Source organism: Macaca fascicularis, chromosome 6 (assembly GCF_037993035.2).
Source record: "Macaca fascicularis isolate 582-1 chromosome 6, T2T-MFA8v1.1".
NCBI classification, from domain to species: Eukaryota; Metazoa; Chordata; class Mammalia; order Primates; family Cercopithecidae; genus Macaca; species Macaca fascicularis.
The window spans coordinates 147,112,749-147,139,602 of record NC_088380.1 but is presented as its reverse complement, the minus strand read 5'-3'; the positions used below and the strand labels follow the sequence as shown (position 1 = coordinate 147,139,602).

The 26,854-nt window shown below is 46.8% G+C and overlaps 3 protein-coding genes and 1 long non-coding RNA gene across 21 annotated transcripts; 2 read left to right on the top strand and 2 right to left on the bottom strand.

Moving 5' to 3' along the window:
• Positions 1-1,470: 1,470 nt before the first annotated feature.
• Positions 1,471-16,736, bottom strand: IK (IK cytokine). Its single transcript, XM_045394319.3, has 20 exons — positions 16,648-16,736; positions 16,070-16,136; positions 12,773-12,865; positions 12,431-12,490; positions 11,440-11,607; positions 10,533-10,647; positions 9,998-10,068; positions 9,857-9,903; positions 8,608-8,771; positions 6,937-7,045; positions 5,831-5,870; positions 5,443-5,668; positions 5,274-5,292; positions 4,452-4,530; positions 4,092-4,172; positions 3,479-3,536; positions 2,244-2,332; positions 1,942-2,050; positions 1,736-1,770; positions 1,471-1,647 (listed from the first exon to the last, which is right to left on the bottom strand). The coding sequence occupies exons 1-20, from the start codon at positions 16,661-16,663 to the stop codon at positions 1,620-1,622; spliced, it is 1,674 nt and encodes a 557-aa protein (XP_045250254.1). The 5' UTR covers positions 16,664-16,736; the 3' UTR covers positions 1,471-1,619.
• Positions 16,737-16,929: 193 nt separating this feature from the next.
• NDUFA2 (NADH:ubiquinone oxidoreductase subunit A2) lies at positions 16,930-19,145 on the top strand. Of its 2 annotated transcripts, none has more exons than NM_001283616.2 (3): positions 16,930-17,089; positions 17,210-17,316; positions 18,834-19,144. In NM_001283616.2, the coding sequence occupies exons 1-3, from the start codon at positions 16,989-16,991 to the stop codon at positions 18,923-18,925; spliced, it is 300 nt and encodes a 99-aa protein (NP_001270545.1). In that variant the 5' UTR covers positions 16,930-16,988; the 3' UTR covers positions 18,926-19,144. The 2 variants fall into 2 exon arrangements, with proteins under 2 accessions (NP_001270545.1, XP_015306880.1); XM_015451394.4 differs by having other exon boundaries at positions 16,934-17,089; positions 18,811-19,145.
• Positions 18,732-25,040, bottom strand: TMCO6 (transmembrane and coiled-coil domains 6). Of its 17 annotated transcripts, none has more exons than XM_005557989.5 (12): positions 24,871-25,040; positions 24,632-24,744; positions 22,708-22,823; positions 22,435-22,618; positions 22,069-22,173; positions 21,817-21,902; positions 21,446-21,565; positions 20,843-20,954; positions 20,552-20,738; positions 20,324-20,418; positions 19,780-19,947; positions 18,732-19,541 (listed from the first exon to the last, which is right to left on the bottom strand). In XM_005557989.5, exons 1-12 carry the CDS (start codon positions 24,953-24,955, stop codon positions 19,428-19,430), a joined length of 1,485 nt encoding a protein of 494 aa, XP_005558046.1. In that variant the 5' UTR covers positions 24,956-25,040; the 3' UTR covers positions 18,732-19,427. The 17 variants fall into 17 exon arrangements, with proteins under 17 accessions (XP_005558046.1, XP_005558047.1, XP_065402964.1 ...); XM_005557990.5 differs by having other exon boundaries at positions 21,446-21,562; XM_065546892.2 differs by having other exon boundaries at positions 24,875-25,040.
• Positions 24,836-26,364, top strand: LOC141407074 (uncharacterized). Its single transcript, XR_012414181.1, has 2 exons — positions 24,836-25,081; positions 25,224-26,364. It is a non-coding gene; the product is annotated as an uncharacterized lncRNA (long non-coding RNA).
• The last annotated feature ends 490 nt before the right edge of the window (positions 26,365-26,854 follow it).

Genomic DNA, 26,854 nt, shown 5'->3' with positions numbered 1-26,854 from the left:
CTCCTAACCTTGTGATTCGCCCGCCTCGGCCTCCCAAAGTGCTGGGACTACAGGTGTGAGCCACCGCGCCTGGCCAATTTTTGTATGTTTTATAGAAACTTAACTCTCACTGTGTTGCCCAGCCTGGCCTTGAAGTCTTGACCTGTCTTCCCGCCTCAGCCTCCCAAAGTGCTAGGATTATAGGCGTGAGCCACTGCGCCCAGCCTCTTCTTTTTTTAAATCAAGGTTTTGCTGTCACCCAGGCTGGGAATGCAGTGGTGTAATCATAGCTCACCACAGCCTTGAACTCTTCGGTTCGATCCTCCTGCATAGCTATAGGCTCACGAACTCCTGGCCTCAAGCGACTCTCCTGCTTTGGCCTCCCAAAGCACTGAGACTGTGGACATGAGTCATCGAGCCTGGCCTCAGAAACTGAATTTTAAACCAACAGTCAACCCCCAGGTCTTGCTTTTAGTGACTCTCCAGATGTCGTCTTCTGTGCCATGTCTCTGTGACCATTTTTAATAATTGGGACTGCTGCCTACATCCATGGAACCATGGTGTCATTTGTCTGAAATTAGCCATTCTAGGTGCTAGTGCAGCAAGGCCCAATTTCAGCCTCTTATGTGCAATGCACAATGCTGGCTTCCTCAAAAATACCTGTCCTACCAAGGTGAATACAGTCAAAGACAAGGCAATGGCTAAGGTGACTTTCTAGCTTTCTTGGATGTGGTGAGGCCACAAATCTTGGGCTCAGGGTAGACAGTGGCAGCCTGGCATCCAGCCAGGAAGCAGTAGTGACACCTAATGATGCGCACCAGACCAAAGTGCTGGTAAGGAGCAGAAAGGAAGAACAGGGAAAGGAATGGTGTGATTCAAAGGCCAACAGACTATTCTGGGGCTTGGCAAATGTTTCAGGGTGATGAAGGGCACCAAACCCTTCTGGCCTAGGATAGGAATTCCTGTACCTGCAGGGCCACACTATATCAGCTCTAAACCCGAAGCACTTCCCTAAGGTTACACCTTTAGCCAAGGAGGCAGTGATTTGTACTCAACATTAATAAAGCTCATAGGAAGACATAAACTCATAAAAGGTTTTGGTTCTCACCCGTAAGTGATTTTCATTAGATGCCTTCATCCAGAGCCCAGTCCTTCACAGCCTGGGGATCAGATTAGCAGCCCATTAGGCTGACTGCAGGATCCAGGAAATCTTTGTCCAGGGACTAGGCCTGAAGATGGGCCTGAATGAGTCTTACATTTGAAACCAATCATCCTTACATTCCTCTATCCACCTCTTGCCCATCAGTGAGGATCATTATTCCCTTCTCTACTGGGCACACTGGCTAGAAAGCATCCTTCATGTCTAGCAATCTAGAACCACAGCTCAGGAAAGGACTGATGGCTTTCTGCATGTGATTCTATGTAACCAGTGGAATTAGTGTTCTTGGTGCTTCAAGGGCACTGGAGGGGGCATGCTCAACAGAGAAGCTAGCAAGTTAACCAATTTTAATGGAACCAAGTAATTACACAATAAAATTTTATATTCATCCACCAAAAAACATCTTGCAACCTTTGGAAATTGTATAAAGAAAACAGTGGGAAGCATATCCTTGTGGAGGGTCTCCGGTTGTAACTGGTGATTAGTATTTTGGTCTTTTGACTTCAACCCTGCAATGGAAGGAGAAATGGGTCAGCATAAGATCAATACACTAAGCAATTCCCACCAGTCCCCCAGAGGAAGAATAATGCCACTCACCCATCAGCTTCCATCTTCTTCCTCTTCTCAATGATCTGCAAAAGGAACAGGATAGTCTATCACCAAGCTGCCCATCTAAGCTCACCTGAGGCCCAAGGCTGACCTCTCATTTCCATGGCTCTCCAGCCCCTTGCCTGTTCCTGAATCTGTAGGCTAATGTCTTCTCCCAGCTGAAACCCTCCCACCCAAGGGACCATCCTACTTACTGCACTAATCTTCTTCCACTGGCGATCAAGCTCTGCTTTGTCATTGGTTTCCTTGAAGCGCCTGGTTTTCCGCCCTTCAGACATTTTGATACCATACTGGAATGCAGCCCTGAAAAAAAGCACAGTTGGCAAAGAATGCTTCAGAGACTGCATAGCAGTGGTGAGGTTTTCCCAGGGTCCTGTGGGCAAAGAACTTAATTGGGAATATCTCAGCCAGACCATACCCTCTAACCTTATGTGCACTATTCCACCAAATCCCCACAACCCTCCTCACACCTTGCCCATATTCAGTACCGACTCACTTGGGCAAAGCCTCTTTGTTGTTCATATACTCGCTGTATTCTTCCTGGGTATCAAAGTCCCAACGGCCTAAGGGCCCCTTCTTGTTACCCTGTTGCAGGACAGAATGGGGGGACGGGGAAGGAAGAGATGTCAGGGAAAATGGAATTTCAGCCCTTGATTGAAGCCAGACTCTCCCATAATCCCAGGTTCCACAATTCATAAATCATACCCTGATATGTAATAATAAATGCCTATTACATACTATGTGACAGGCATTATTCTGTACACTAAATGCATTATCTCATTTAATTCTCATTAAAAAATCTATGAAGAGGGAACTACACTTCTCTCCATTTCCTGATGAGGAAATTGAGGCATAAACAGTAAAAGAACTTGGCAAGTTCACAAAACTAATAAATGGTAGAGGCAGGATTAAACAAGGCTCCAAGATTAAACTATGCTATTTCAATACAAAGAACTCAGGGGACGAATAGAGATTTCTTCACTATTAGTGGCATTAGTGGTTTTTTCTTTTTAATTTTGCTTAAGACTTAGAGGAAAACTTCAATCCCGGCTAGAATAAAATTTAGTTATTTTCCAAAGACTGCAATTTTTTCTGCCCTTTCTACTTATGCATTGATGCTTGCTTACTGCCTACCATGGGAATCAAAGCGTGGCACTTTGCTATAGGAAATAAAAAATAGATTTTTGACCCTATGTCATTTGATCTTGTGCAAAGACTCTGAAATAGTTAAGCTGCTCATGACCCTCAATGCTGCTGTTTCTACTGCTGCAACTGGAGGAGGGTGGAGCCCAGTAAATGAGACAGATTTTTTAGGAGTGGGGAAGGAGATATATGTAAAAAAATATAATAATAATAACTACCCAGGCCGGGCGCGGTGGCTCAAGCCTGTAATCCCAGCACTTTGGGAGGCCGAGATGGGCAGATCACGAGGTCAGGAGATCGAGACCATCCTGGCTAACACGGTGAAACCCCGTCTCTACTAAGAAATACAAAAAATAGCCGGGCGAGGTGGCAGCGCCTGTAGTCCCAGCTACTCGGGAGGCTGAGGCCGGAGAATGGCGTGAACCCAGGAGGCGGAGCTTGCAGTGAGCTGAGATCCGGCCACTGCAACCCAGCCTGGGCTACAGAGCGAGACTCCGTCTCAAAAAAAAAAAAAAAAAAAAAAAAAATAATAATAATAATAATAACAACAACTACCCAAAGGCGCCCACCATCCTTCTAACTACATACCTGGTCCATTTTGCTATAATCCACCTCCTCATCACTGTCCACAGCCATGTCATCCATCCTAAGGAGAAGCAGGAGTTAAACAGTTAAACACCCTGACCCTATGCTTCATCTGGAAACCTACCCGACTAAGAGGCTATCTGCATAGGAATGACCACCCCCTTGACCTCCCACTCAAAGCCTAATAAAATAGTTCATCCAAGTAAGAAGTAGCCTTGGGCCAGGTGCAGTGGCTCACTCCTGTAATCCCCACACTTTCAGAGGCTGAGGCAGGCAGATTACTTGAGGTCAGGAGTTCAAGACCAGCCTGGCCAACATGGTGAAACTGCATCTCTACTAAAAATACAAAAACTAGCCAGGTGTGGTGATGCATGCCTATAATCCCAGCTACTTGGGAGGATGCAGCAGGAGAACTGCTTGAACCCGGGAGGTGGTGGTTGCAGTGAGCCGAGATTACGCCATTGCATTCCAGCCTGGGCAACAGAGTGAGACTCTGTCTCAAAAAAAAAGAAAAAAAAAAAAAAGTAGCCCTGGAACTTAGCAAATCAAATTTCCATTTCACCCCCAACTTGTTCCCCAATCATCCAGCCTCCTTCCTTAACCAGGTTTCACATACGTGGCTGGGTAGCACTCTGCATAACTGTTGGACATGCCAAAGAAATCTCCCAGCTGCTTTTTGTCTTCTGGTTTCTTCAGCATATGCTATGTTAAAGAAAACACTAGACAGGATTCCACCTATTGCTGCAAAGCTTCAGCGAGGAGGGACCAAGGGCTAGAAGCCCCAACATGAAAATTCTGAGAGGGCTGTGAGCTGTTACGGGTGCTCTAGGAAGGAACAAGGGATGGTTTCATTCTGTCAAAATTCAGCATAAAAGGGAAGGAGTGGGGTGGGGTAGGAGGGAGCAGGCAGGCAGAGGGGGTTGGAGTAAACAGATCAGTTCTCTAGAACCCAGGAACACATTAAAATAAAGGATATGATTCTGTGCCTTCCCAGCCAGTAGACCCAGCAAACTTTTCATTGATGGACTTGATCAACTCCTTGGCAGACCCAGGTCCTAGGAGAAAAAGAGAACTCTGCCCAGACCTTGAACTGAGGCTCTCACAACCTCCTCCCCACAACACACTTAAGAAACATTTTTTTTTTTTTTGAGACAGAGTCTCGCTCTGTCGCCCAGGCTGGAGTGCAGTGGTACGATCTTCACTGACTGCAAGCTCCGCCTCCTGGGTTTACGCCATTCTCCTGCCTCATCCTTCCGTGTAGCTGGGACTACAGGCGCCCGCCACCACGCCCGGCTAATTTTTGTATTTTTAGTAGAGACGGGGTTTCACCGTGTTAGCCAAGATGGTCTTGATCTCCTGACCTCGTGATCCGCCCGTCTCGGCCCCCCCGTGCTGGGATTACAGGCGTGAGCCACCGCGCCCGGCCTAAGAAACATTTTTTAAGGCATAGAACCCGTTTGTCTGACAAAGTCTTAAACAAACTCCAATAAATAATGAGTTACTCTGGTTGAGATTAGGGTAGGGTATCCAGAACATTCCATACTTGACCTCTACCTCACCTCCTCAGAACCCCAGGGCCACAGGAATTATATCTAAGACCAAATATGCCCTGCCATGGCCCAGGAAGGTGGAGGGAACTCCACCTATTCCATAAAGCAAGACACGGTTCTTAGGAGAACCCAGAACCAGTAAGTCCCCAAATCCTACCATTGCCAGCTCTGAGCCCTAGGTCAGACTCTCAGCCCAGGGGAAAGCAGGACTGCTAGAGCAACTGTGAGATGCTGTGGATACAACTCACCTTTGTCAACATCCATGGGCTGGAAAGAACACAAAATGTAAGGTTAGTGTTACCATGAGAGATTCGTACTCATCCCTCCCTCAAGTTTGAATCAATTCCTTACCCAACCTTGCTCACATTTCCAGAGAGGGGCAACTCCATCATCTGGTACTAAGGGCCCACATCTCACCTCATCATCTACTTTTGGCTTCTCAAAGTAGCTGTGTCTCTTCTTTTCCTCTTCTCTCTCCCGGTCCCGCTCTCGCTCTCGTTCTCGATCTCGTTCTCTCTCTCGCTCTCGGTCACGGTCTCTGTCTCTCTCCCGATCACGCTCCCGTTCCCGATATCTCTCCCGCTCCTTGTCCCGAGGTGTCTTGGTTGTGGAGGGTACGTAATCCCCAATGTCTTCAAAAATACTGGGAAAATGGAGATCACTAGCTGGCCAAATTCACACACACAGCTTCGCTTCCCCTGACCATTTCTCCAGATTCTCATGTCAATGCCTCCCTAAAATGCCAGATGCAAGAAATGCAGAGACCCCCTCCCTCTGATCAGATGCCAGGGGCTAGGATACATACTTCATGTCAGCCTCAGGAGGTTTCTTCTCTTCTAGCTTCCCTGAAATTTAAAGAGGGGAGTCAGGAACATACTCCTCAGTTAATTTCCACTGAACTTCACCATCCTCTCCAGCTCTTAATGCCCTTTTAAACATCTTCTGTTTAAAATGTGGGTCAAGGCTGAGTGCGCTGGCTCACGCCTGTAATCCCAGCACTTCGGGAGGCTGAGGCGAATCTTCAACTTGGGGTCAGGAGTTCAAGACCAGCCTGGCTAATATGGTGAAACCCCATCTCTAATAAAAGTACAAAAAAATTAGCCAGGTGTGATGGCAGGCACCTGTAATCCCAGCTACTCAAGAGGCTGAGGCAAGAGAATTGCTTAAACCCAGGAGGCAGAGGTTGCAGCAAGTCAAGATGGCATCACTGCACTCCAGCCTAGGCAACAGAACGAGACTCATCTCAAAATAAATAAATAAATATAATAAAAATAAGGCCAGGAGCAGTGGCTCATGCCTGTAATCCCAGGACTCTGGGAGGCCGATGTGGGCAGATCACGAGGTCAGGAGTTCGAGGCCAGCCAGGCCAATATGGTGAAACCCCATCTCTACTAAAAATAAAAAAAGTAGCCAGGCATGGCGACGCGTGCTTATAGTCCCAGCTACTTGGGAGGCTGAGGCAGAAGAGTCACTTGAACCCAGGAGGCAGAGGTTGCAGTGAGCCAAGATTACACCACTGTACTCCAGCCTGGGTGACAGAGCGAGACTCTGTCTCAAAAATAAATAAATAAAATAAAATAAAATGTGGGTCAAGTGTTAGAGCCTTTTTAGAATTTGTCTAGGTTTTCTGGTTTTCACCAAAATATATCTTTAAAAAAATAAATAAATAAATGGGACATAAGCTACCCACTCTCCATCCCTCATGCTTCAGACCTGACCATTGCTTCTTAGGTAGATTAAGGAGACAGAATCTGGCTGTAACTGTCTCCTTGCCAATGCTCCAGTACTCCCATTTTTCTCTGCTTCCCAGGAGCCTCTCAATATTCTGGAGATAGAAAGCTCCAGGAGATCTTGGTTTTACCACCAAATGCCCTCTGTAGGTAAGATTTCTCTCTCTAACCCTCCAGGTACCTTTATCCTTCTTCTTAAGCTTCTTGTTACGGGTTCCCTGCCTCAGGTATGAAAGGATCTGGGTAAGCTTGCTAATGACAATGTCATTTGTGGTCAGTGTGGTCTGGGCCTGAAAATAGCAAGAAACAAGAATGTTAAACCACTGAGCAGGAATCTCTTCATTTATTCATTCATTCACTTAACAAACTAAAGACTGAATTACAATACAGTAGGTGAAGGGACGGAAAGGAAGTGCTGTGAAAGGATATTTCAGAGAGATAAAACAGCCCTGCACAAAAGTCCTGCATCAAAAGTGAATCAAGAACATTCAAGAAAGGAGTCTAGAACATTCTAGAAAGGCCAGATGTTGCAGAGGCTCACAGGTACGGTAAAGATTTTGCTCTTTATCCTAAGAATGAGATACCACTAAAAGCTGCTAAACTGTAGTGAGACAAAAATTTACATTTTATTTATTTATTTGGAGACAGTCTTACTCTGTCACCCAGGCTAGAATGCAGTGGCACAATCTTGGCTCACTGCAACCTCTACCTTCTGGGTTCAAGCAATTCTCATGCCTCAGCCTTCCGAGTAACCGGGATGACAGGCACATGCCCCCAGGCCTGGCTAATTTGTAGTAGAGATGGGGTTTTAGAATGTTGGCCCGGCTGGTCTTGAACTCCTAACCTCAAGTGATCCTCACGCCTCAGCCTCCCAAAGTGCTGGGATTACAGGCGTGAGCCACTGCACCCAGCCAAACTGTATATTTTAGAAGGGTAGGGGAGGTAGGGGTAGTTAATAGGTAACAAAAAAGAATGAATGAATAAGGCCTACTATATGATAGCACAACAGGGTGACTATAGGCAGGAATAATTACACATTGTAAAACAACTGAAAGAGTATAAATGGACTGTTTGTAACATAAAAGATAAAATGTTTAAGGGGATGGATACCCCATTTTCCATGATGTGATTATTATGCATTATATGCCTGTATCAAAACATCTCGTGTACCTCATAAATAAATATACCTACAATATACCCACAAAAATGTTTTAAAAAAATTCTTTTTAAAGGATGAATTATATGGCATGTGAAGAACACCTCAATAAAAAGATAAAATAACAAATCAGAGTGGAAGTGCGGAAACCAATTAAAGTGGAAGTGAAGTGCGGAAACCAATTAGAAGCCTTCCTAATAGTTCCAGAGGCCTGGTGCAGTGGCTCATGCCTATAATCCCAGCACTGTGGGAGGCCAAGACGGATGGATCACTTAAGGTGAGGAACCGCCTACTCAACATGGTAAAACCCAGTCTCTACTAAAAATAAAATTAGCCAGGTGTGGTGATGAATGCCTGTAGTCTCAGCTACTTGGAAGGCTGCGGCAGGAGAATTGCTTGAACCTGGGAAGCAGAGGTTGCAGTGAGCCGAGATAGCACCACTGCACTCCATCCTGGGTGACAGAGTGAGAACTGGTCTCAAAAAAAAAAAATAGTAATAGTTCTAGCAAATGATTATAGCTTAGACTGGAATGTTATTGGTGAAGAAGTAGAAAAGTGAATGGATTCAGCTGAGATTTAAGAGGTAAAAGTGAACAGGACTTGGTGACACGGTGGATGAGGGACATGGGGCAGAGGCCAGGCTGATTCCCAGGCTTGAGGCTCACACGATAGGCTCTTAGGATTCCATTCACTCACCTCCATGGTGGGGCAATCAGCCTTGCTGCGGATAAGAGTGGTGGGGATATCTGTGTCAGCATATTCATCATCCAGGTCTACCACATAGGCCATGCGGCCTGGCAGGAACAACTCATTCCGCTCATATGCTTTGCTCTTAAAAAGCATTCGGTAAACATTGCGGCCTACAATAAGAAGAGCAGCAAGTAGCCAAGATCTACAAGAACAGCTGTCACTTATGTGCTTACTCTGTGCTAGCCACCATGCCAAGTGCTATGCAAGCTTTGTTTCACTTAATCTTTACAACAGCCCTGTGAAGCGGACATCATTATCCTTTTTACCAATAAGAATACTATGGCTGAGATTTAAGTAATTTACCTAAAGTCATGTATCTACTAAGTAATGGAGCAAAGAATGGAACCAGGCAGTGTAACTCCAAAGCCTGGGCTCTTGTCCACTCTTCTACATTGCCTCTTCAAGGGCACTATGCACCTATATTGTATTAAGTCTTGAGGAAGAAGGATGAAGTTTAAGGTAATATTGATGATGATGGAAAAAACAGCTATACTACCTGCTCAATATGATAGGCATGTTATAGATTTCATTTTTCTTCATCCCTACAATAGTCATGTGGTAAATAATAACCCGAGTTGATGAACAAACAGAAAGCAAAGTCAGTTGCCTAACATCATACACTTAATGCGGTTTCATCATCAAGGTTTAAACTCAGGTCTCTCCGATTCCAAATTTTGAACTTTTAATCACTAACCATGTTACTTCTTTTAATTCATAAGCCCCAAACTGAAAAATCTTTCAATGTACCTGAGGAGACATAAATGACATATGAAATAATTAAGTCTATGTCTGAGTCCTATTAGAGTATTTTATGGGAGTTAGTTGTTTTGGGGCCAAGAAAGACTCTTACAGCTCTTTGGAAGGTCAAGGCAGGAGGATCACTTGAGCCCAGGAGTTTGAGACCGGCCTGGGCAATATACAGAGAGCCCCATCTCTGCAAAAAATAAAAATTAGCTAGGTATGGTGGCACATGCCTGTGGTGCCAGCTACACAAGAGGCTGAGTCCAGGAGGTCAAGGCTGCAGAGAGCCATGATCACACCACTGCACTCCAGCCTGGGCAATTAAGTGAAACCCTGTCTCAAAAAGAAAGAGAAAAGGAGATTGGGGGAAAGGAGAAGCATATCCTTCCCAGAGCATTAAATTCCCTACATTTCACCTACAATGCAGAGTCACTAGTATAGAAACTGTACTCACCCAGACGTGTTTTAAATTCAATTTTATTTTCAGGATCCTCATCTTTCCTGAAAAGACAAAAAAGTTTTATTTTTGCCAAATGTGCTCCAACTTTAAGTCCCACCTTTCTAAACTCTCAACCCTTCTGTAATATTTACTTACTTGGTTTCTTTCTGGGGCTTTTCCATCAGTTCCTCTTCCTCTTTCTCTTTGCTGGCAATCTCAGCTCGTACCTAACAGGAAAGCAAGCAGCGTTAGGACATTCAATCACTTTATATATTTATTGAACATCCACTACACCACACTGTACCAGGAACTAAGAATATATTAAACATGACAGATATTGTTCTTACCCTAATGGAGCTTACAGCGGATGAGACAGACAAATTAAACAATTTCAACAAAGTGCAATAATTGCTGTGGTAAGTGAAACAGAAGGGCTATGCAAAGGTACAGGAAGTGGGAGGTGAAGGGAGGCACTTAACCACACCTGGGTGATCAGGGAAGGCTTCTCCAAGGAAATAAAATTTGGCCTGATACTTGAAGGATAAGTAGCAATCAGCTTTTCAGAGGGCCCACCTTTAGCCCTTCTTCTACTCAGTCTGAACTCTCAGGAATCTCCCTCCTCATCTTGCCAGACCCATACAAGAGCATTCAGCACGATAGTATGACTCCCCACCTGACCACCAGAACTCACCTTTTGAAGCAGAGCAAAATCCAAGCCTTTTACTAAATGGGTGTGTTCCATGTCACCACCCAAGAATTTGGACTCCTGGATCAACTGTCTTCTCTTCTCTGCAGCTGATTTGTCCCTGTATAATGAAAGAGGCCACATAAGAACAGTATTGGCCAGGTGTGGTGGCTCACGCCTGTAATCCCAGCACTTTGGGAGGTCAAGGCGGGCAGATCACAAGGTCAGGAGTTTGAGACCAGCCTGGCCGAAATGGTGAAACCCTGTCTCTACTAAAAATACAAAACTTAGCCGGGCATGGTGGTGGGCGTCTGTAGTCCAGCCGGCTACTTGGGTGGCTGAGGCAAGAGAATCGCCTGAACGTGGGAGGTGGAAGCTGCAGTGAGTTGAGATCGCGCCACTGCACTCCAGCCTGGGCAACAAGAGCAAGACTCCATCTCCCAAAAATAAAAATAAAAAAGTGAGGGGGGGCAGGTGCAGAGGCTCACACCTGGAATCCCAGCACTTTGGGAGGCCGAAGCGGGGGGATCACAAGGTCAGGAGATCGAGACCAGCCTGGCTAATACGGTGAAACCTTGTCTCTACTAAAAATACAAAAAATTAGCCAGGCGTGGTGGCAGGCGCCTGTAGTCCCACCTACTCGGAAGACTGAGGCAGGAGAATGGCATGAACCTGGGAGGCGGAGCTTGCAGTGAGCCGAGATCGCATCACTGCACTCCAGCCTGGGTGACAAAGCAAGACTCCACCTCAAAAAAAAAAAAAAAAAAAAAAAGAACAGTCATTTGTGGGTGGCAAGTGCTTCCGAAATCGCTTATTGTAGGCTACAGGGCAGGAAAGTAAGAGGAAGAGTTCACATTGTATTTGCATACTCTGGCATGCTGAGGGAACCATGCCCTGGTCCCTCAGTACTCACGCCTCAGCAGTGGGGCCAACAGCCCTGTAGTTAGCTGTGGTGCTGATAAGCTCGGTTTCTTCATAATCTTTGTTCACTCCATCTCTACGTTCCTTGGCACGATCCCGGTACTTCTCTGCTAGCTCTCTCTCTCTCTCAATTTCTTGTTGGCGTAGCTTGGCATAATAACTGTGACCAGAGAAAGGCAAATGTGTAAGGTTCATCAGCTGCTACCTCAAGGTCAACAGAACTGTTCCTGCTTGCTTCCCTACATCTCCATCCTACTCTCTATGGAGAAAAGCTCATGTCTGTCCTGATAGAACTGCTGGCCACCTCTTCATAGTTACTCAAAAATCAGAACTATGCCTTCTTCCAGTTTATATACTTTTCCAGTGGCAACTTGGGACACCCCATCTGCCACTTCAGAATTTTTTAATACCACCCAACTCTACTAATTCTCTACAGATATAAGACTTTTCCACACAAAAATCAGAAAATCTTCTGAATTTTTACCACCTTCTAATTTCAGCTGAAAAGAACGCATTATTTGCTGGTCCACCCTCAGAATAAAGGAAAAGCCAAGTACCAAGTCCAGAAACTTTTGTATCACGTAAATAACGATGATGATATAATAATGATGATGGCAGTCAAGATTTATTGGGTGGTTACCATATGCCAGGCATTGGAGCTAAATGCCTACATGTACTTTCACAGCTGATCTCATGACATCCTGATAAAAGTTATTATTGCTACTATATCTCCATTCTATCCATGGATTAGAGAGGCTAAGCAAATGCCTAGGTTATCCACCAAGAAACTAGTGAAGATGAGATTAAAATATAGATAGGCCTATTCCAAAGCCCTCTATTGCCCTCTAAGTATCACTATGCTTCATTAAGAAAATAGAGAGCCTCAAGACAAAATCTTAGTTTCTGGCCTCACAATTAGCCCCTACTTCTTTCCCCTAAACACTGTCTATCCTAAAATCTAAAACCTTTCACCCTTCCTTCACCTTTTCTTTTTCCTCCTTCGTGCAGCTGGGTCTTCATCCTCATTGTACTCCCTTGGCATCCTAGAACAGACAAGAAATTCACTGATAGCAAAATATTGCCACAGCCCCAGAAACCCCAAGAAGTCTCCTTGAGGATTTTTAGAAAGACTTAGAATACTGACCAAAGTAACAGTTTCAATCAAGCAGAAATCCTTATCAGTATTTGTAGGTGGGCAGTTCTCAAACTTTAGAGAGCAGCATAAATACCTGAGGGACTATTAAAAGTCATTCTACTTCAGTAGAAAGAAATAGGAAGGAGCAAGAAAAAAGCTGGGAGACAGGCTGGATCACGGAAAGACTTACTCATGGTGACGTGACTTAGAAGGTGGTGCAGAGGTAGGTGCAGCCCTGGGGGTCATGAGAAGTTTCCTGAAGTCTTCATTGGTGAGTTTTGATCTAGAAGGAAAGGCAAAGATTTTAAATATTAGGACTCAGTAAGAAATGAAAAAGGAACACGTAAAAATCATGATTAAATTAACAGAAATCAGGGAAATACAAATCAAAACAAAGATATGACACTTTTTTTTTTTGAGATGGAGTCTCGCTCTGTCACCCATATTGGCCAGGCTGGTCTTGAACTCCTGACCTTATGATCCGCCCACCTTGGCCTCCCAAAGTGCTGGGATTATAGGGATGAGCCACAGCACCCAGCTTTTTTTTTTTTTTTTTTTTTAAGACAGAGTCTCCCTCTGCTGCCCTGGCTGGAGTGCAGTGGCATGATCTCAGCCCACTACAACCTCTGCCTCCTGGTTCAAGTGATTCTCCTGCCTCAGCCTCACAAGTAGCTGGGATTACAGGTGCCTGCCAACACACCCAGCTAATTTTTGTATTTTTATTAGAGGTGGGGTTTCACCATGTTGGCCAGGCTGGTCTCAAACTCCTGACCTCAGGTGATCTGCCCACCTCGGCCTCCCAAAGTGCTGGGATTATAGGTGTGAGCCATCGCGCCTGACCAGATATGCCACTTTTAATGCATCAGAGTGTTAACTACTAAAAAGTTTGATAAATCAAGTGTGAGTGAGAATTTGGGAGGGGGATACTCTCATATAATGCTGATGAGAATGTAAACCAGTATAACCAATTTGGAGGGCAATTTCGCAGTATTTGTTAAAATTTAAGAATATATCTCCTACAAGTCAGCAACTCCATTTATTTATATTTAGCCAGGCCAATTACTGACATATGTATATAAGAAGGCCTGTAAAGGAAATTCAACTATAGCCTTGAAAATAATCAGTCTGGCCGGGTGCAGTGGCTCACGCCTATAATCCCCGCACTTTGGGAGGCTGAGGTGAGAGGATCACCTGAGGTCAGGAGTTCGAGACCAGCATGGCCAATACGGTGAAATCCCGTCTCTACTAAAAATACAAAAAAATTAGCTGGGCATGGTGGTGGGCGCCTGTAATCCTAGCTACTCGGGAGACTGAGGCAGGAGAATCGCTTGAACCTGGGAGGCGGAGGTTGCAGTGAGCCAAGATCAAGGTATTACACTCCAGCCTGGGCAAAAACAGCAAGACTCTGTCTCAAAAAAATAAAAAAAAGAAAAGAATCAGTCTGAAACAGACTAAGTGTTTATTAGCTGGAGACTAACTAAACTATGATGGTGTTTCCCAAAGAGGGAAAGACAGCACTAACGGTACAAGAGATTATTTTAATTGGTACACTGACAAAGACTGACTCCTCTCTTGATCAAATTAAAGTCAGACTCCTTTGAAGCTCTCTTCTGACTAGGGCTCTTCCTTGGCCTGCTGACCTCGGTTTTAAAAAGGAATTCTAAGTCAGTTCACAGAAAGTTTTCCCACTTTTGATATCCAACTCAGCTCCTCTTCTCCCACCCTTGATATCTAAGCAAGTTCCTCTTCCCCTCAAGGAAGACTTTATTGAAGACTATTGTAACAGGAGTCAAGATCATTGTAATAGAGACTGAACTTAATTCCAAATACAACAGGGACAAGTGAGAATTTACAGAAAATTACTAAAAGCAACTTGGTTAGGTATGGGGGTGGAGCAGGGGTTTATTTCCTTGCTAAAACTGTGCTCAGCAGGCCAAGGATGAATCCCGCTGAAAAATAGGACTCTTTGGGGAACCTGACTAAAGTTTAGCCAAGACGGAATGCTTGTCACTGCTATGAAAGATAATCTCAGAAACACTGAGCAGGGTTTAAAAAGAAGCAAGTTGCAAAAATGATATATACAGCCTAGTATCATTTAACTCAAATATTTTAAGTCACAAAGCAATGTTGTGTTTTCCTCAGATATGCATGTATGCATATAAATGCATTTAAAAAAAGAGTAGGAGGGTCAGGCGCGGTGGCTCACGCCTGTAATCCCAGCACTTTGGGCGGCTGAGGCAGGCAGATCATTTGAGGTCAGGAGTTCGAGACCAGCCTGGCCAACATGGCGAAACCCTGTCTCTACTAATAAGACAAAAATTAGGCAAGCATGGTGGTGCACACCTGTAATCCCAGCTTCTGGGGAAACTGAGGCAGAACTGCTTGAGCCCGGGAGGCAAAGGTTGCAGTGAGCAGAAATAGTGCCATTGAACTCCAGTCTGGGCAACAGGAGGAAAAGATACACAAAAAAAGGTAACTGTGGTTACTTCTAAGAAAAGGACTGAGGCTGGGCATGGTGGCTCATGCCTGCAATCCCAGCACTTTGGGAGACCGAGGCGGGTGGATCACTTCAGGCCAGGAGTTCAAGACCAGCCTGACGAACATAGTGAAACCCTGTCTCTACTAAAAATACAAAAAAAAAAAAAAAGAAGAATCAGTGTGTGGTGGCATATGCCTGTAGTCCCAGCTACTTGGGAGGCTGAGGCAGGAGAATCACTTGAACTCAGAAGGCGGAGGTTGCAGTGAGCCGAGACTGCATCACTCCACTCCAGCCTGGGCAATAGAGTGAGACTCCGTCTCAAAAAAAAAAAAAAAAAGGACTGGAATGGGGGATGTTATCAAAGATGATTTTACCAAACATGAATTGGGGATGTTATCAAAGATGGGCCGGGCACGGTGGCTCATGCCTGTAATCCCACCACTTTGGGAGGCAGAGGCAGATGGATCACCTGAGGTCGGGATTTCAAGACCAGCCTGATCAACATGGAGAAACCCCATCTCTACTAAAAATACAAAATTAGCCGGGCGTGGTGGAACATGCCTGTAATCCCAGCTACTCAGGAGGCTAAGGCAGGAGAATTGCTTGAACCCGGGAGGCGGAGGTTGTGGTGAGCTGAGATCGCGCCATTGCATTCCAGCCTGAGCAACAAGAGTGAAACTCAGTCTCAAAAAAAAACAAAAAAAGATTTTACCCTTATTTCCTATGTTTTAATTTTCTATCGGAAGAAGTAATTCCTATATAATGTGTAATTACACAACACGTATTTTTAAAAAAAACAAAAAATTTAACACCTTTCCTGCAGGAATTTCCCTTCTAATACCCTTATGCACTTGGCCTGATCCAATTAAGGCTCACAGAGATAAAGGGCCAGCGGGTATAATTTTTGACCATCCTTGATGACAAGACATTCAGAATTCTTTGACCATCACCACCACCCCTCTATTCATCGCCCAACTCATTTCCATTGTCCTAGCACAAAATACTCACTGGTGGAAGGAGTGAGGATCATCCACATCGTGGCCATCGGGCGCCAAAGGGTTGGAGAACGGCTCACCTGACAAAAAGAATTGACGTTAATTTAATCAGGCTCTTATGTGTCAGTTCCTATGCAAAAATTTGAGATATAGTAGTGAACAATACAGAACAAAAGGAAGAACAGCGGCAGTGTAAACACAATGTAATAAGTGCTGAAATGGGAAACTACAAGAAGCTGTGGGAGAACAAAGCAAAGGACCCTAATCCTGTGCTGGAAGATCAGAGAAGACTTCCGGAAAATCACGTCTAAAATACTACATAAAAGATGAATACGCGCAACCCAGATTAAGTATGGGGACAATACTGGGGGAAAGCGATCCACAGACAAAAGCTGCCCATCATCACTTGGAGTAGGAATGAGGACTGGGGCCGGAGTTTGGAGCTGTCGGCTTCATCTACGACCCTACGGCTTCGCCGGGCTCAAGCGTCACACATACACACACACACCCGGCTTAAGCTCAGAAGCTACAATAATGCGCCAAATGCCCCAAGTGCCATGGGGAAGAAATAAAGGATGGCCTGAGCCTTACTATCTCGCTCTGGCATTTTGTTATCGTTGTTTCGCTGTCACCAACAATCAAGTCTCCAACTGCAACACCACAGCTACAAGCCCTTTCCCACAGTGCACCTCAGAATCAACCCATACTGCTTTGCGTTCGTAGCCTTTCCGCTTCCTGTTTTTCCCTCTGACCAACCCCGAGCGCAAAGAAATTGACCTCGCAGCGGTCCTACAATACTTTTATATCATTGGCCAAGCTTTACCCCGCCCCTGCGTCATCTGGCCTAAGGCCTAGGCTGAAGGGTCCGCGATTGGTCAGACCGAAGAACTTAGCCCGAAGACCTGGAACTGGGGACTTCGGTATTAGCCAAGATGGCGGCGGCCGCAGCGAGTCGAGGAATAGGGGCAAAGCTGGGCCTGCGTGAGATTCGCATCCACTTATGTCAGCGCTCGCCCGGCAGCCAGGGCGTCAGGTGAGGCGCGGCGTGGTGAGGCGGGCGGGCTTCGGGACGCCGGGGTCACGACCTCGACCTCCCTGAAGTTGAGGGAAGCCGGCGCCCACAGCACGCGCGGCGCTCTCTCCGGCCCCGCAGGGACTTCATTGAGAAACGCTATGTGGAGCTAAAGAAGGCGAATCCCGACCTACCCATCCTAATCCGCGAATGCTCCGATGTGCAGCCCAAGCTCTGGGCCCGCTACGGTAAGTGCGGGACGCCAGGAGCCTGGGGCTCCGGTAGGGGAACAAGGGTTTGAGAAGGGACTGCCCAAGGTCATGCAGAAACCCGTGGAGAAACTGGAACTCGGACTTTAGCCTTGCTGTTGATCTTGTTTCCATGAATAAATTTATATTCGCAGGGTTATATGATGCGTTGTAATTTGGGCAACGTAAGTATGGAGGCTGACCGAATTCTGCGTAGGGATCAGGAACTGACGTTTTTGTAGTTAAGAATGGGCTTCAGATAGGAGAGAAGCTAGTCAGTATAGTTTCTCCAAATAACGTGTAGCCAGTGTCAGTCCAGGTAGTATGTGAGAATCTCAGTAATTTGGAGCACGCAGAGCTGGGTCCTGTGCCGAGTGCTTCCCTGCCTAACTCATTTAACCTTCATTAGTTAGGAGGAAGCGAGTTCTTCTTTTCTCATTGTAGAGATTAGAAAATGGAATCAAAACTTTGTGGAACATATCTAAAGTGTTGCAGCTAGGGTATAACAGGCTTGAGCCTTTACATTTGTTCCCCTTTCCTAGAATGCACTTACCCCTCTAAGACTGGCATGGCAGTGTATTGCAAAATGAAATTTTCCTATTATGTTGCCTAACACATTGTAGGTATACAATAAATATTTATACATACTGAATAACAGGATTTTAATCACAGCTTTTAACTATATGGTGCCCTGGGAATGTCAGGAGGAGGTGGAGGAGAGTGACCACCTTAAGCAGATTGGTTCTCACAGTAGACATCTGTGAGACACAGTAGACATTAGACATGCACTAATCATTGGAGGAGGAAAAAAGCTTCTCCTTCCAAAAGCCAGTAGACTACAGGAGGAGAGAGACACGAGTAACTTTGGTGTATTGTGCTGGGTATTATGTTAGATAGCCTATGGGAGCCTAGAGAATGGGTACCCAGCCGGGCGCGGTGGCTCATGCCTGTAATCCCAGCACTCTGGGAGGCTGAAGCAGGTGAATCACCTGAGGTCAGGAGTTCGAGACCAGCCTGGCCAATATGGTAAAACCCCGTCTCTATTAAAAATACAAAAATTAGCCGGGCGTGGTGGCGGGTGCCTGTAATCCCAGCTACTCAGGAGGCTGAGGCAGGAGAATTGCTTGAACCCAGGAGGTGGAGGTTGCAGTGAGTGGAGATCGCGCCCCTACACTCCTGCCTGAGTGACAGAGCGAGACTCCATCTCAAAAAAAAAAAAAAAAATGGGCACCTAGCCAAGGTATTGCATCAATACATTGCTCACAGTAGTTAGTAATAAATGCCTACAGTATCCCTGAAAGCTTCCCTGAAACAACCCATTGTGGCCATCCAGAATCAGCCAAAATTCTATTTGGACTTGGGCTTCCTAGATGTGTTTGAGACCTATTGTATTAATTCTAGGCATACCAAATATATTTTGATCATATCTCTTTAATACTCTTCCCATCTTAACAAAACTGTAAGATAAAGACAAGATCTTTTATTTTACTTCAGTGGCCTCCACTCTTTCTCCTCAGCATTTGGCCAAGAGAAGAATGTCCCTTTGAACAACTTCAGTGCTGATCAGGTAACCAGAGCCCTGGAGAACGTGCTAAGTGGTAAAGCCTGAAGCCTCCACTGAGGATTAAGAGCAACAGCCCCAGAGCCTGGGCTCTGCTGGACTTAGTATAATGTGAAAAAAATGTGTTCCCCTATTCCTCATAAAGCTTGTGCTGTAAAATACTTTCTCAGGGTGTTCTTGTCCTCATCTACCCTCTACCCCTTACTGTGTAACCACTGAGGCAAAGTAGCTTAATATAAAAATAAAACTTTATTCTGTCTCATCAAAAGCTACCAGCTGCTGAAGCAAAAATGAAGGGTGGGGGGCAGGGATTCTAGGGCCCCAGAATAAGTAGACCAAACTGAGTCCCTTTTGGTCCTCCTGCCTAGATAGTGCTGAGTGAAAGAGGAGGAGCTGGGACCCAAAGGTCTTGGCTTAGGTATGGGAGCAGAGAACATGAGACATCATTATGGTCCTAAATCTCCAAAGGCTCTGCTGTCTCCAAAGGCTCTACTGGACAAAGAAGCTTGATGTTAAGAGAGAGGGGAATGAGTGACATTGAGAAACGAGATCACCCTTGAAGAGCTGTCTGCCGGAGAGCATACACACGATCCTGGAGCTGGGCCTCTTCCTGATGCCTTTCCAGGGCCTGCAGCCCTGACTGCTGCAGGAAGACTTGAACAGCCTAGGGGCAGGGAAGAAAATTCAGCATACCTCATCTGTGTCCTAAGACTCAATTCCCACAGCCTCATGGGTCAGCCCACTTTAGAGGGTGCATTCCCCCACAAAAGGATGAAGGTTCTGACATGGAACCTATATAGGTTAGCCAGGCCCAGAGAACTATAGTTAGGACTGGACTGGAAGGGAGCTACTGTGTGGCTTCAAAACAGGGGTGACTGAGGATGTGGGCCAGAAACCTATACCTCTGGCTGATACAGGAACAGCAGATGCAGCAGCTCCAAACTCTGGCCTACTACTTCAGTGTCAGAAAAGGCTAGTGTGTGCAGTAAGGTGGGAAGCAGGGGCCCTGGCCACAGCCGCTGGCAGTAAGCAGGACCCTTCTCTGCAACATTGCACAAAACTGTGAGCACCTGCAGATAGATACATATATAGTCTACAAAGAATGAAACAAAGATCATAACAATAGCTAAAATATATGACATGGTGGCCACATGCCTAGGCACCATGCCAAGCTCTTCTACATGCATGTTCTCATACTCCTACAACTACCCTATGATGCAAGATTATCCCCAATTATAAGTGAGGAGGCTGAAGCTTAAGGTGGTTAGGTGATTTGTCCAAGGATAAATAATCCAGTTTAAGGGACACATACCTAGACTGGTTGGGCCCTGAGGCCACACACCACCACCTGCTGGCTCTCAACTAAGGGTACATCTGAGGGCTCAGAACTGCTGTCCCATACAATCCGACTACCAGATCTTGGATTCAAGTGACCCCAATACATACCATTACGCTCACCACATTAGATACTGGCAACAGCTGCAAGAGGGGCTCAATCAGATCCAGGGAGAGCAAGGAGGTACAGAAACTAGGACTGTTTGCTGGAAGAGAAGTACCAGGGTGAAAAACTGCTTTCCCCCACCACCCCTGCCAATACTACCCACCTCAGCCTAGGCCATGGGGAAATATCCCCATTATCCAAATGTCCAGGCCTGGGCAGACTATGGTGCGTACCAGTGAGGTTGTTGAGGAGCCAGAGGCCCTCAGGGAGTAGACTGGGCTGTTTCTGGAAAAAGAACTGCAGAAGGATAAATAAGGCTGCCACAACACGCTCATCTCTGAGCTGCATTTGCCCTCCCACAGTCTCCACTGCTGCCTCAGTTAGCAGGTTGCTTAGACATCGAAGCACGGGGCATGCCAGCTGCAAAGACATATTGGGGGGTCAGGTGTAAGAAGGAAGAGGTTACCTGCATTCTGGAGTATCAGGAAACATCTCCCAGAATTTCACCTGACCTCTTCACCTACCAGCTCCAGTCCTGCATCCTCAGTTCTCTGGACAGCCCCAGCCAAGTCCAACAGCAGCAACCCCAGAGTAGACAGAGCCCCATGGCCAATGAGCAGAGGATTGCTGACCTGGCTGGGAAACAGGAAGCAAGCAGTCACTATGTATATAGTCAATTCCACCTTTAAGAAGTGAAGCGGTTCGGCGTTGTGGCTCATGCCTGTAATCCCAGCACTTTGGGAGGCCGAGACCAGCCTGGCCAACATGGCGAAACCCTGTCTCTATTAGAAATACAAAAATTAGCCAGGCATGGTGGCACGCATCTATAGTCCCAGCTACTCAGGAGGCTGAGGCAGGAGAATCGCTTGAACCCGGGAGGCAGAGGTTGCGGTGAGCTGAGATTGCACCACTGCACTCCATCCAGCCTGGGTGACAGAGCAAGACTCTGTCTCAAAAAAAAAAAAAAAACAGCTAAGGTCTGTGGGTCTCCTGGGCTCCAAAAAGAGAGGAGAGTGGAGGGAGGAAAACTCACTGTAGCAATTCCAGACCCAAGTTCAAAGAGTTGAATGTCATGAAAGGGAGCCCCAGGGAAGATCTGTGGTACTTTCCCAATTGCCCCATGTTACCTGCAGATGATGTAATGAAGGCACCAGGCAAACTCCACAGCGACCCCAGGGTTCAGCTTTGGGCCAGGTTGCAACATTTGTAGCATGTGCTGAGGGAGAGTGGAGGCCAAGATGGAGCTGCTGGCAGAAGCAGGGCTGTGAGTAGGCCACGAAGATGCCAGTGGCTCTTACCAAACCCTGATAGCAGGTAGGAAAGTGTCCAGACCCAAAGCCCTGCCCAGATGGGAAAGTGTCCAAACCCAAAGCCCTTCCTAGCCAGACATATGAAGTTAAAATATGCAACAGCTTTGGAAATCATTCAGGCATCCGGGAGCTATACTACTACTGAGTGGGTCACCTCTGGCTGCACATCAAAAGACAATTTTACTCACGGAATGATCTTCTCTGGAGCTTCCTTAGCCTGTAGAAGCTGGGACAAGGCATATCCAAGAGCTTCCAGCACAGCCACATGGGGGGACTGAAAGTAGACAGGGTAAGGATCTGACTGGAAGCTGGGTCATAAGGTCTTCAGAGACTTTCAGCCCCTTGGCACAGAGCAGAAGCTGCAGCTACCTAACCAAAGTAGATGGAGCATGTGGGAAGGAGCAAAGGAAGGGTTGCCCAGGGAGGAAGAAAGGAGTCACCTGAATGCAGGCAGCCAAGGCTGGAACAATGCCCTGTGGCAGGAGCTGCCTTCTCACAGCCTCACTCTCCACGATCAGGTTACCCAGTGTATACAGACACAGCTCCTGAGAACAGGCAACAAAAGCACTGGGCTTGGCCTGTTTCATGCCAGCCTGGGTGTGGGGAGATGGGGAGGGGAGGTGATGGGGACACTGGAGCAGCTATCCTTGACGCTCACAAGAGGGTGGGGAGATGATGGGTGTAGGCATGGCTGTAGGCATAAGGGCAAATATGTTTTCTTCCTCCTACTTGCCAGCTCAAACTGGTCCCAAAAGCACAATTTTAAAATCTAAACCAAGAACAAGATAGGAAGGGACAGGGCTTACTATGAAGTCTGAGCTGTGACCGGAGAGGTAGGTGAGGAGGTAGGAAGTAGCTGGCAGGCAGGCCTCAGCAATGGTGGACTGCTCAGAGTGAGAAAGCTCATGCAGGCACCGAGCCGCCTCAAGCTGCAGCAGAGCCTGGTTGCTGGTCAGGAGCCCGACCAGGGTCCGCATGCTGCCCTCCAGCCTACGTGAATGAGTACCAGAGCCCTGCTTAGCTTGTGGCCCATCCCTCAGAGCCCCAGCTCCCCCCTCCCCCACACCACCCACACTGACTGGATGAAGGTTTGCTGTGTTTCAGGGTGCTGCAAGCCTCGACGAAGGCTAACCAGAGCCCCCTCTCTCTCCTTTTCTTCTGTACCCCGCTGGGCTTGCCGCAGGAACTGCTGCACCTGGAGTTCAGGGCAGGGAAAGGAGAACACATAGTTCCCAGAAAGCAAGTTCTAAGTTTCTCTCTGCCCACTTCACCTGTGAGCCTTCCAATATCATACCACCTCCAGAACTTGTCATTCACACTAATGCAACTAATAAGCATCTACCTTGCAGTGGAGTGGACAGAAAATCAGAAGTGAGTTCTAATACCATACCTGCCACTCACTCCACATGGGACCTGAACCTAAGTTTCCTCACCTGAAAATGAGAATAACAATATCTACCCTGCCTTCATACAAGGTTCTTTCAAGGATATTTAAACCTCTCAGCCTGGCAAAACCTACTCCTCCAGCCATTCTCCCCATGCAACCTACACTCTAACAACAACTAGCACAACATTAGCCTTTTTTTTTTTTAACACTTCCGAGCTTTTGCACATGCTATTCCTTCTGCCTGGATACCCTCTCCAGCTTCCCACTCTTTTCAGATTTCTGCTCCTCATTCTCTCTGGGAAGTTAGCTCTTTCTGAGAGACTTAGGAGTTTCTTTTGTTCCTCATGTTTCCTTCCCTTATGACATGTCTTCTTCACTGGGCTGTGAGCACCTCAAAGAAAGGGACTTCATCTTTATGTACCTCAGTGACCAGCACAGTGTCCTGGCATAAAGTAAGCACACAATGGAATAGTACAACCTAGAAATAAGTTGACAAAATATATGTCAACATAGTATGTACGATAAACTATGTATGTAAACATAATACAAATATAGGGGATACTCAATGCTTGCTGAATAAATCCTTTCATTCACTCATTCAATAAATACTAAGCACTTAACTATATGCCAGATAATGTGCGGGCAACCGGGTTTTCAATGATAACAAATAACACAGGATCTAGGTTTTCCTGCAATTAAAGTCTAGTTGGAGAAAGAACAATAAACAAGCCATTAGATAATGATTAATATTTTACAAGAAACAAGTAGGTGGCCGGGCACAGTGGCTCACGCCTGTAATCCCAGCACTTTGGGAGTCCGAGGCGGGTGGATCACGAGATCAGGTGTTCGAGACCAGCCTGACAAACATGGTGAAACCCCGCCTCTACTAAAAATACAAAAATTAGCCGGGCATGGTGGCGCACGCCTGTAATCCCAGCTACTCAGGAGGCTGAGGCAGGAGAATCGCTTGAACCCGGGAGGCGGATGTTGCAGTGAGCCGAGATCATGCCACTGCACTCCAGCCTGGCGACACAGCGAGACTCTGTCTCAAAAAAACAAAACAAAACAAAAAGAAGGTTCTCAAGACAGAACACCAAAAGAAACCCACATCAGACGTAGCGAATGCCAAGGGCTTGAGACACAAGGGTCCGATATATCGTTGCAGGAACTGAAAAGGGGACAGTGGCTAGGATGAGAAAACTGATAAAATTAGAGTTAGGAAGAGGCTAGACCATGCTATGATTTGCAGGACACAGGAAAGATTTTGGTCTCCATGTGTTTTTAAAGGACGTATTGACGGCGACAAGCATAGATGCAGGGTGACCTTTTAGGAGACTGCAGTAGTATCCAGAGAGGTAGTGGTGGCAGCTTCGATGGTGAAGCATGTAAAGACTCCAAAGCTCTTCAGGAGGTACACAACTAGGACTTGATGATGGAATGATATGGGGTTGAGGGTCAAAGAGTTGTGCAGGATGATTCCCCTGTTTCTGGCTTGACCCACTGAATGCATGGAAGTGTAGAGTGGATTGCGTTCAGGTTTGGGGCAGACCTCGAGTACTCCCGGGAGTCTGGCGCCAGTGGCGTGGACTCCAGCGCACCCTGCCTTGCCCCCTCACCTCGGCCTCCCCGAGGATCGCAGCCACACATCCCTCTCCAGCTTCCTCTGGGGCGTCTTCTCTCAGCAGCCTCTTGCTGACCAGCTGCTGCTCCCTCCGCGCCTTCCGCAGTGCTGGGGGCAGAGGAGCGGGCTGAGCGTGGGAAGGACGACCGGAACCCAGATCCCGCGGCTCCAAGCCTGAAGTCTCAACCTATCTCCGATCGCTATATGCCCCCGCGCTCCCTCGGCCGCCCACACCTGCCTCCTGCTCCCGCCGGCGGCGCCGTAGCTCCTCCACCCCGCAGACTGTGGGCCTAAGGTGGCCCTGCCGTCGGCTCCACATGGTAGAGCAGGAGGAGGAACGCCGCAGGAAACAGCCGCCACAACGCTCCCAGGGGCGTAGACGATGGCACCGACTGCGCAGACTCAGCACAGGGAAGGCCCAGGCGGGGAAGTCGCCAGGAGCGGGGTGGGTGCTGGGTGAGGGCGGGGCTCGGCGAGCGGACGCTGCGCGGGGACGGTGGGCGGGGTGAGGGCTAGAGACGCTGCACCACCAGACCAGAGCCAGAGGCGGCGCTCCGCCTCTGATTGATTTGTCTTATCAATTTTAGGAAAAGAAGTCACTCATCCCTTACCTCAAGTGCCCCAAGCCAGCGGTGTCACAATCTACTCAGCAAACACAACTTCCCCACCCACAATGCGCTCTAGATGAACGTTCAAAACAACCCTGAACTCCGGGAAGCGCCACCATGCCATTTCACCATTAATGCGGATCCCACTGATAAGAGCTGCCAGAAACGCTTGAAGCGTCATTGAATTGTCAACGAAGAGTCAAACTCTGTAAAATATTTGAAGAGACTTATTCTGAGCCAAATATGAGTGACCATGGCCCGTGACACAGCCCTCGGGAGGTCCTGAGAACATGTGCCCAAGGTGGTCCAGTACAGCTTGGTTTTACATATTTTAGGGAGATATGAGACTTCAATCCAAATCATTCAAGAAATACACTGGTTGGGCCGCGCGTTGTGGCTCACGCCTGTAATCCTAGCACTTTGGGAGGCCGAGGCGGATGGATCAATTTAGGTCAGGAGTTTGAGACTGGCCTGGCCAACATGGTGAAAGCCCATCTCTACTAAAAATACAAAAATTAGCCGTAGTGGTGGGTACCTGTAATCCCAGCTACTCCGGAGCCTGAGACAGGAGAATGGTTTGAATCCGTGAGGCGGAGGTTGCAGTGGGCCGAGATCGCGCCATTGCACGCCAGCCTGGGCTACAAGAGCGAAACTCCGTCTCAAAAAAAAGAAAAAGAAAGAAAGAAATGTGGGATATGATGAGGTTTCTCTTCAAATAATTAGATCAGTCTTTTATTCTTTAATTCATAGTACGCCCCACACACACCTTTTTTCCCCCTTTTCTCCTTTTTTTTTCCTTTTTGCCTTCATTAGATGCCCAGGCACGCCACAGTACCAGGCGTTATCTGTACCAGCTCACATTCCTTTCTTTATTTGGAAAGAGGACTAACTTTGTAGTTCATTACAGGCACCCCTTCCCCTTCCTCTCCACTTTCTTTTAAGTGTCCACCTTATCTAAAAAATTCAAGTGTTTAGCCAACCGGGATTAGTTTAGATTGTATGACCCGCAGGACTTGCGTCAGGAATAAAGGCTCTCGTGCCCCTTTGTTCAGGTGTGCTCTCATGGCGACTGGCCAAACAGACACCCCTCTGCACAGAAGTAAAATTGCTTTGCTAAGAATCCTTTGTTCGAGTGTTCAATTTCCCTTAGGATTTTGGGTGTTGTTCCTAACAGAAAGAAGGAAAGAAAGAAGGAAAGGAGGAAAGAAGGAAGGGAAGGGAGGGGATGGGAGGGAGAGAAAGAAAGAAAGACATTGGTTTGTGGGACAACACAAAGGCGGGACAACTCAAAGTGAGGCGGTGGGGGGGCTTCCAGCTTATAGGTAGGTTTTAAATTTTTCTGGTTGACAATTGGTTGAGTTTCTCTAAAGACCTGAGATCAATAGAAAGGAATGTCTGGGTTAAGATGAAGGATTGTGGAGACCCAAGTTCCTATTTGCAGAGGAAACCTTCAAATCCTAGGCTTCAGAGAGAATGGGTTGTAAAATGTTTCTTATCATATTTAAAGTCTGTGTTGATGTTAACGCTGGAGAGGTATAATGAGGCATGTTCAACTCCCACTTCCCGTCATGCCTTGAAACAGTCACTCTGTTAAATTTTAAAAGAGCCCT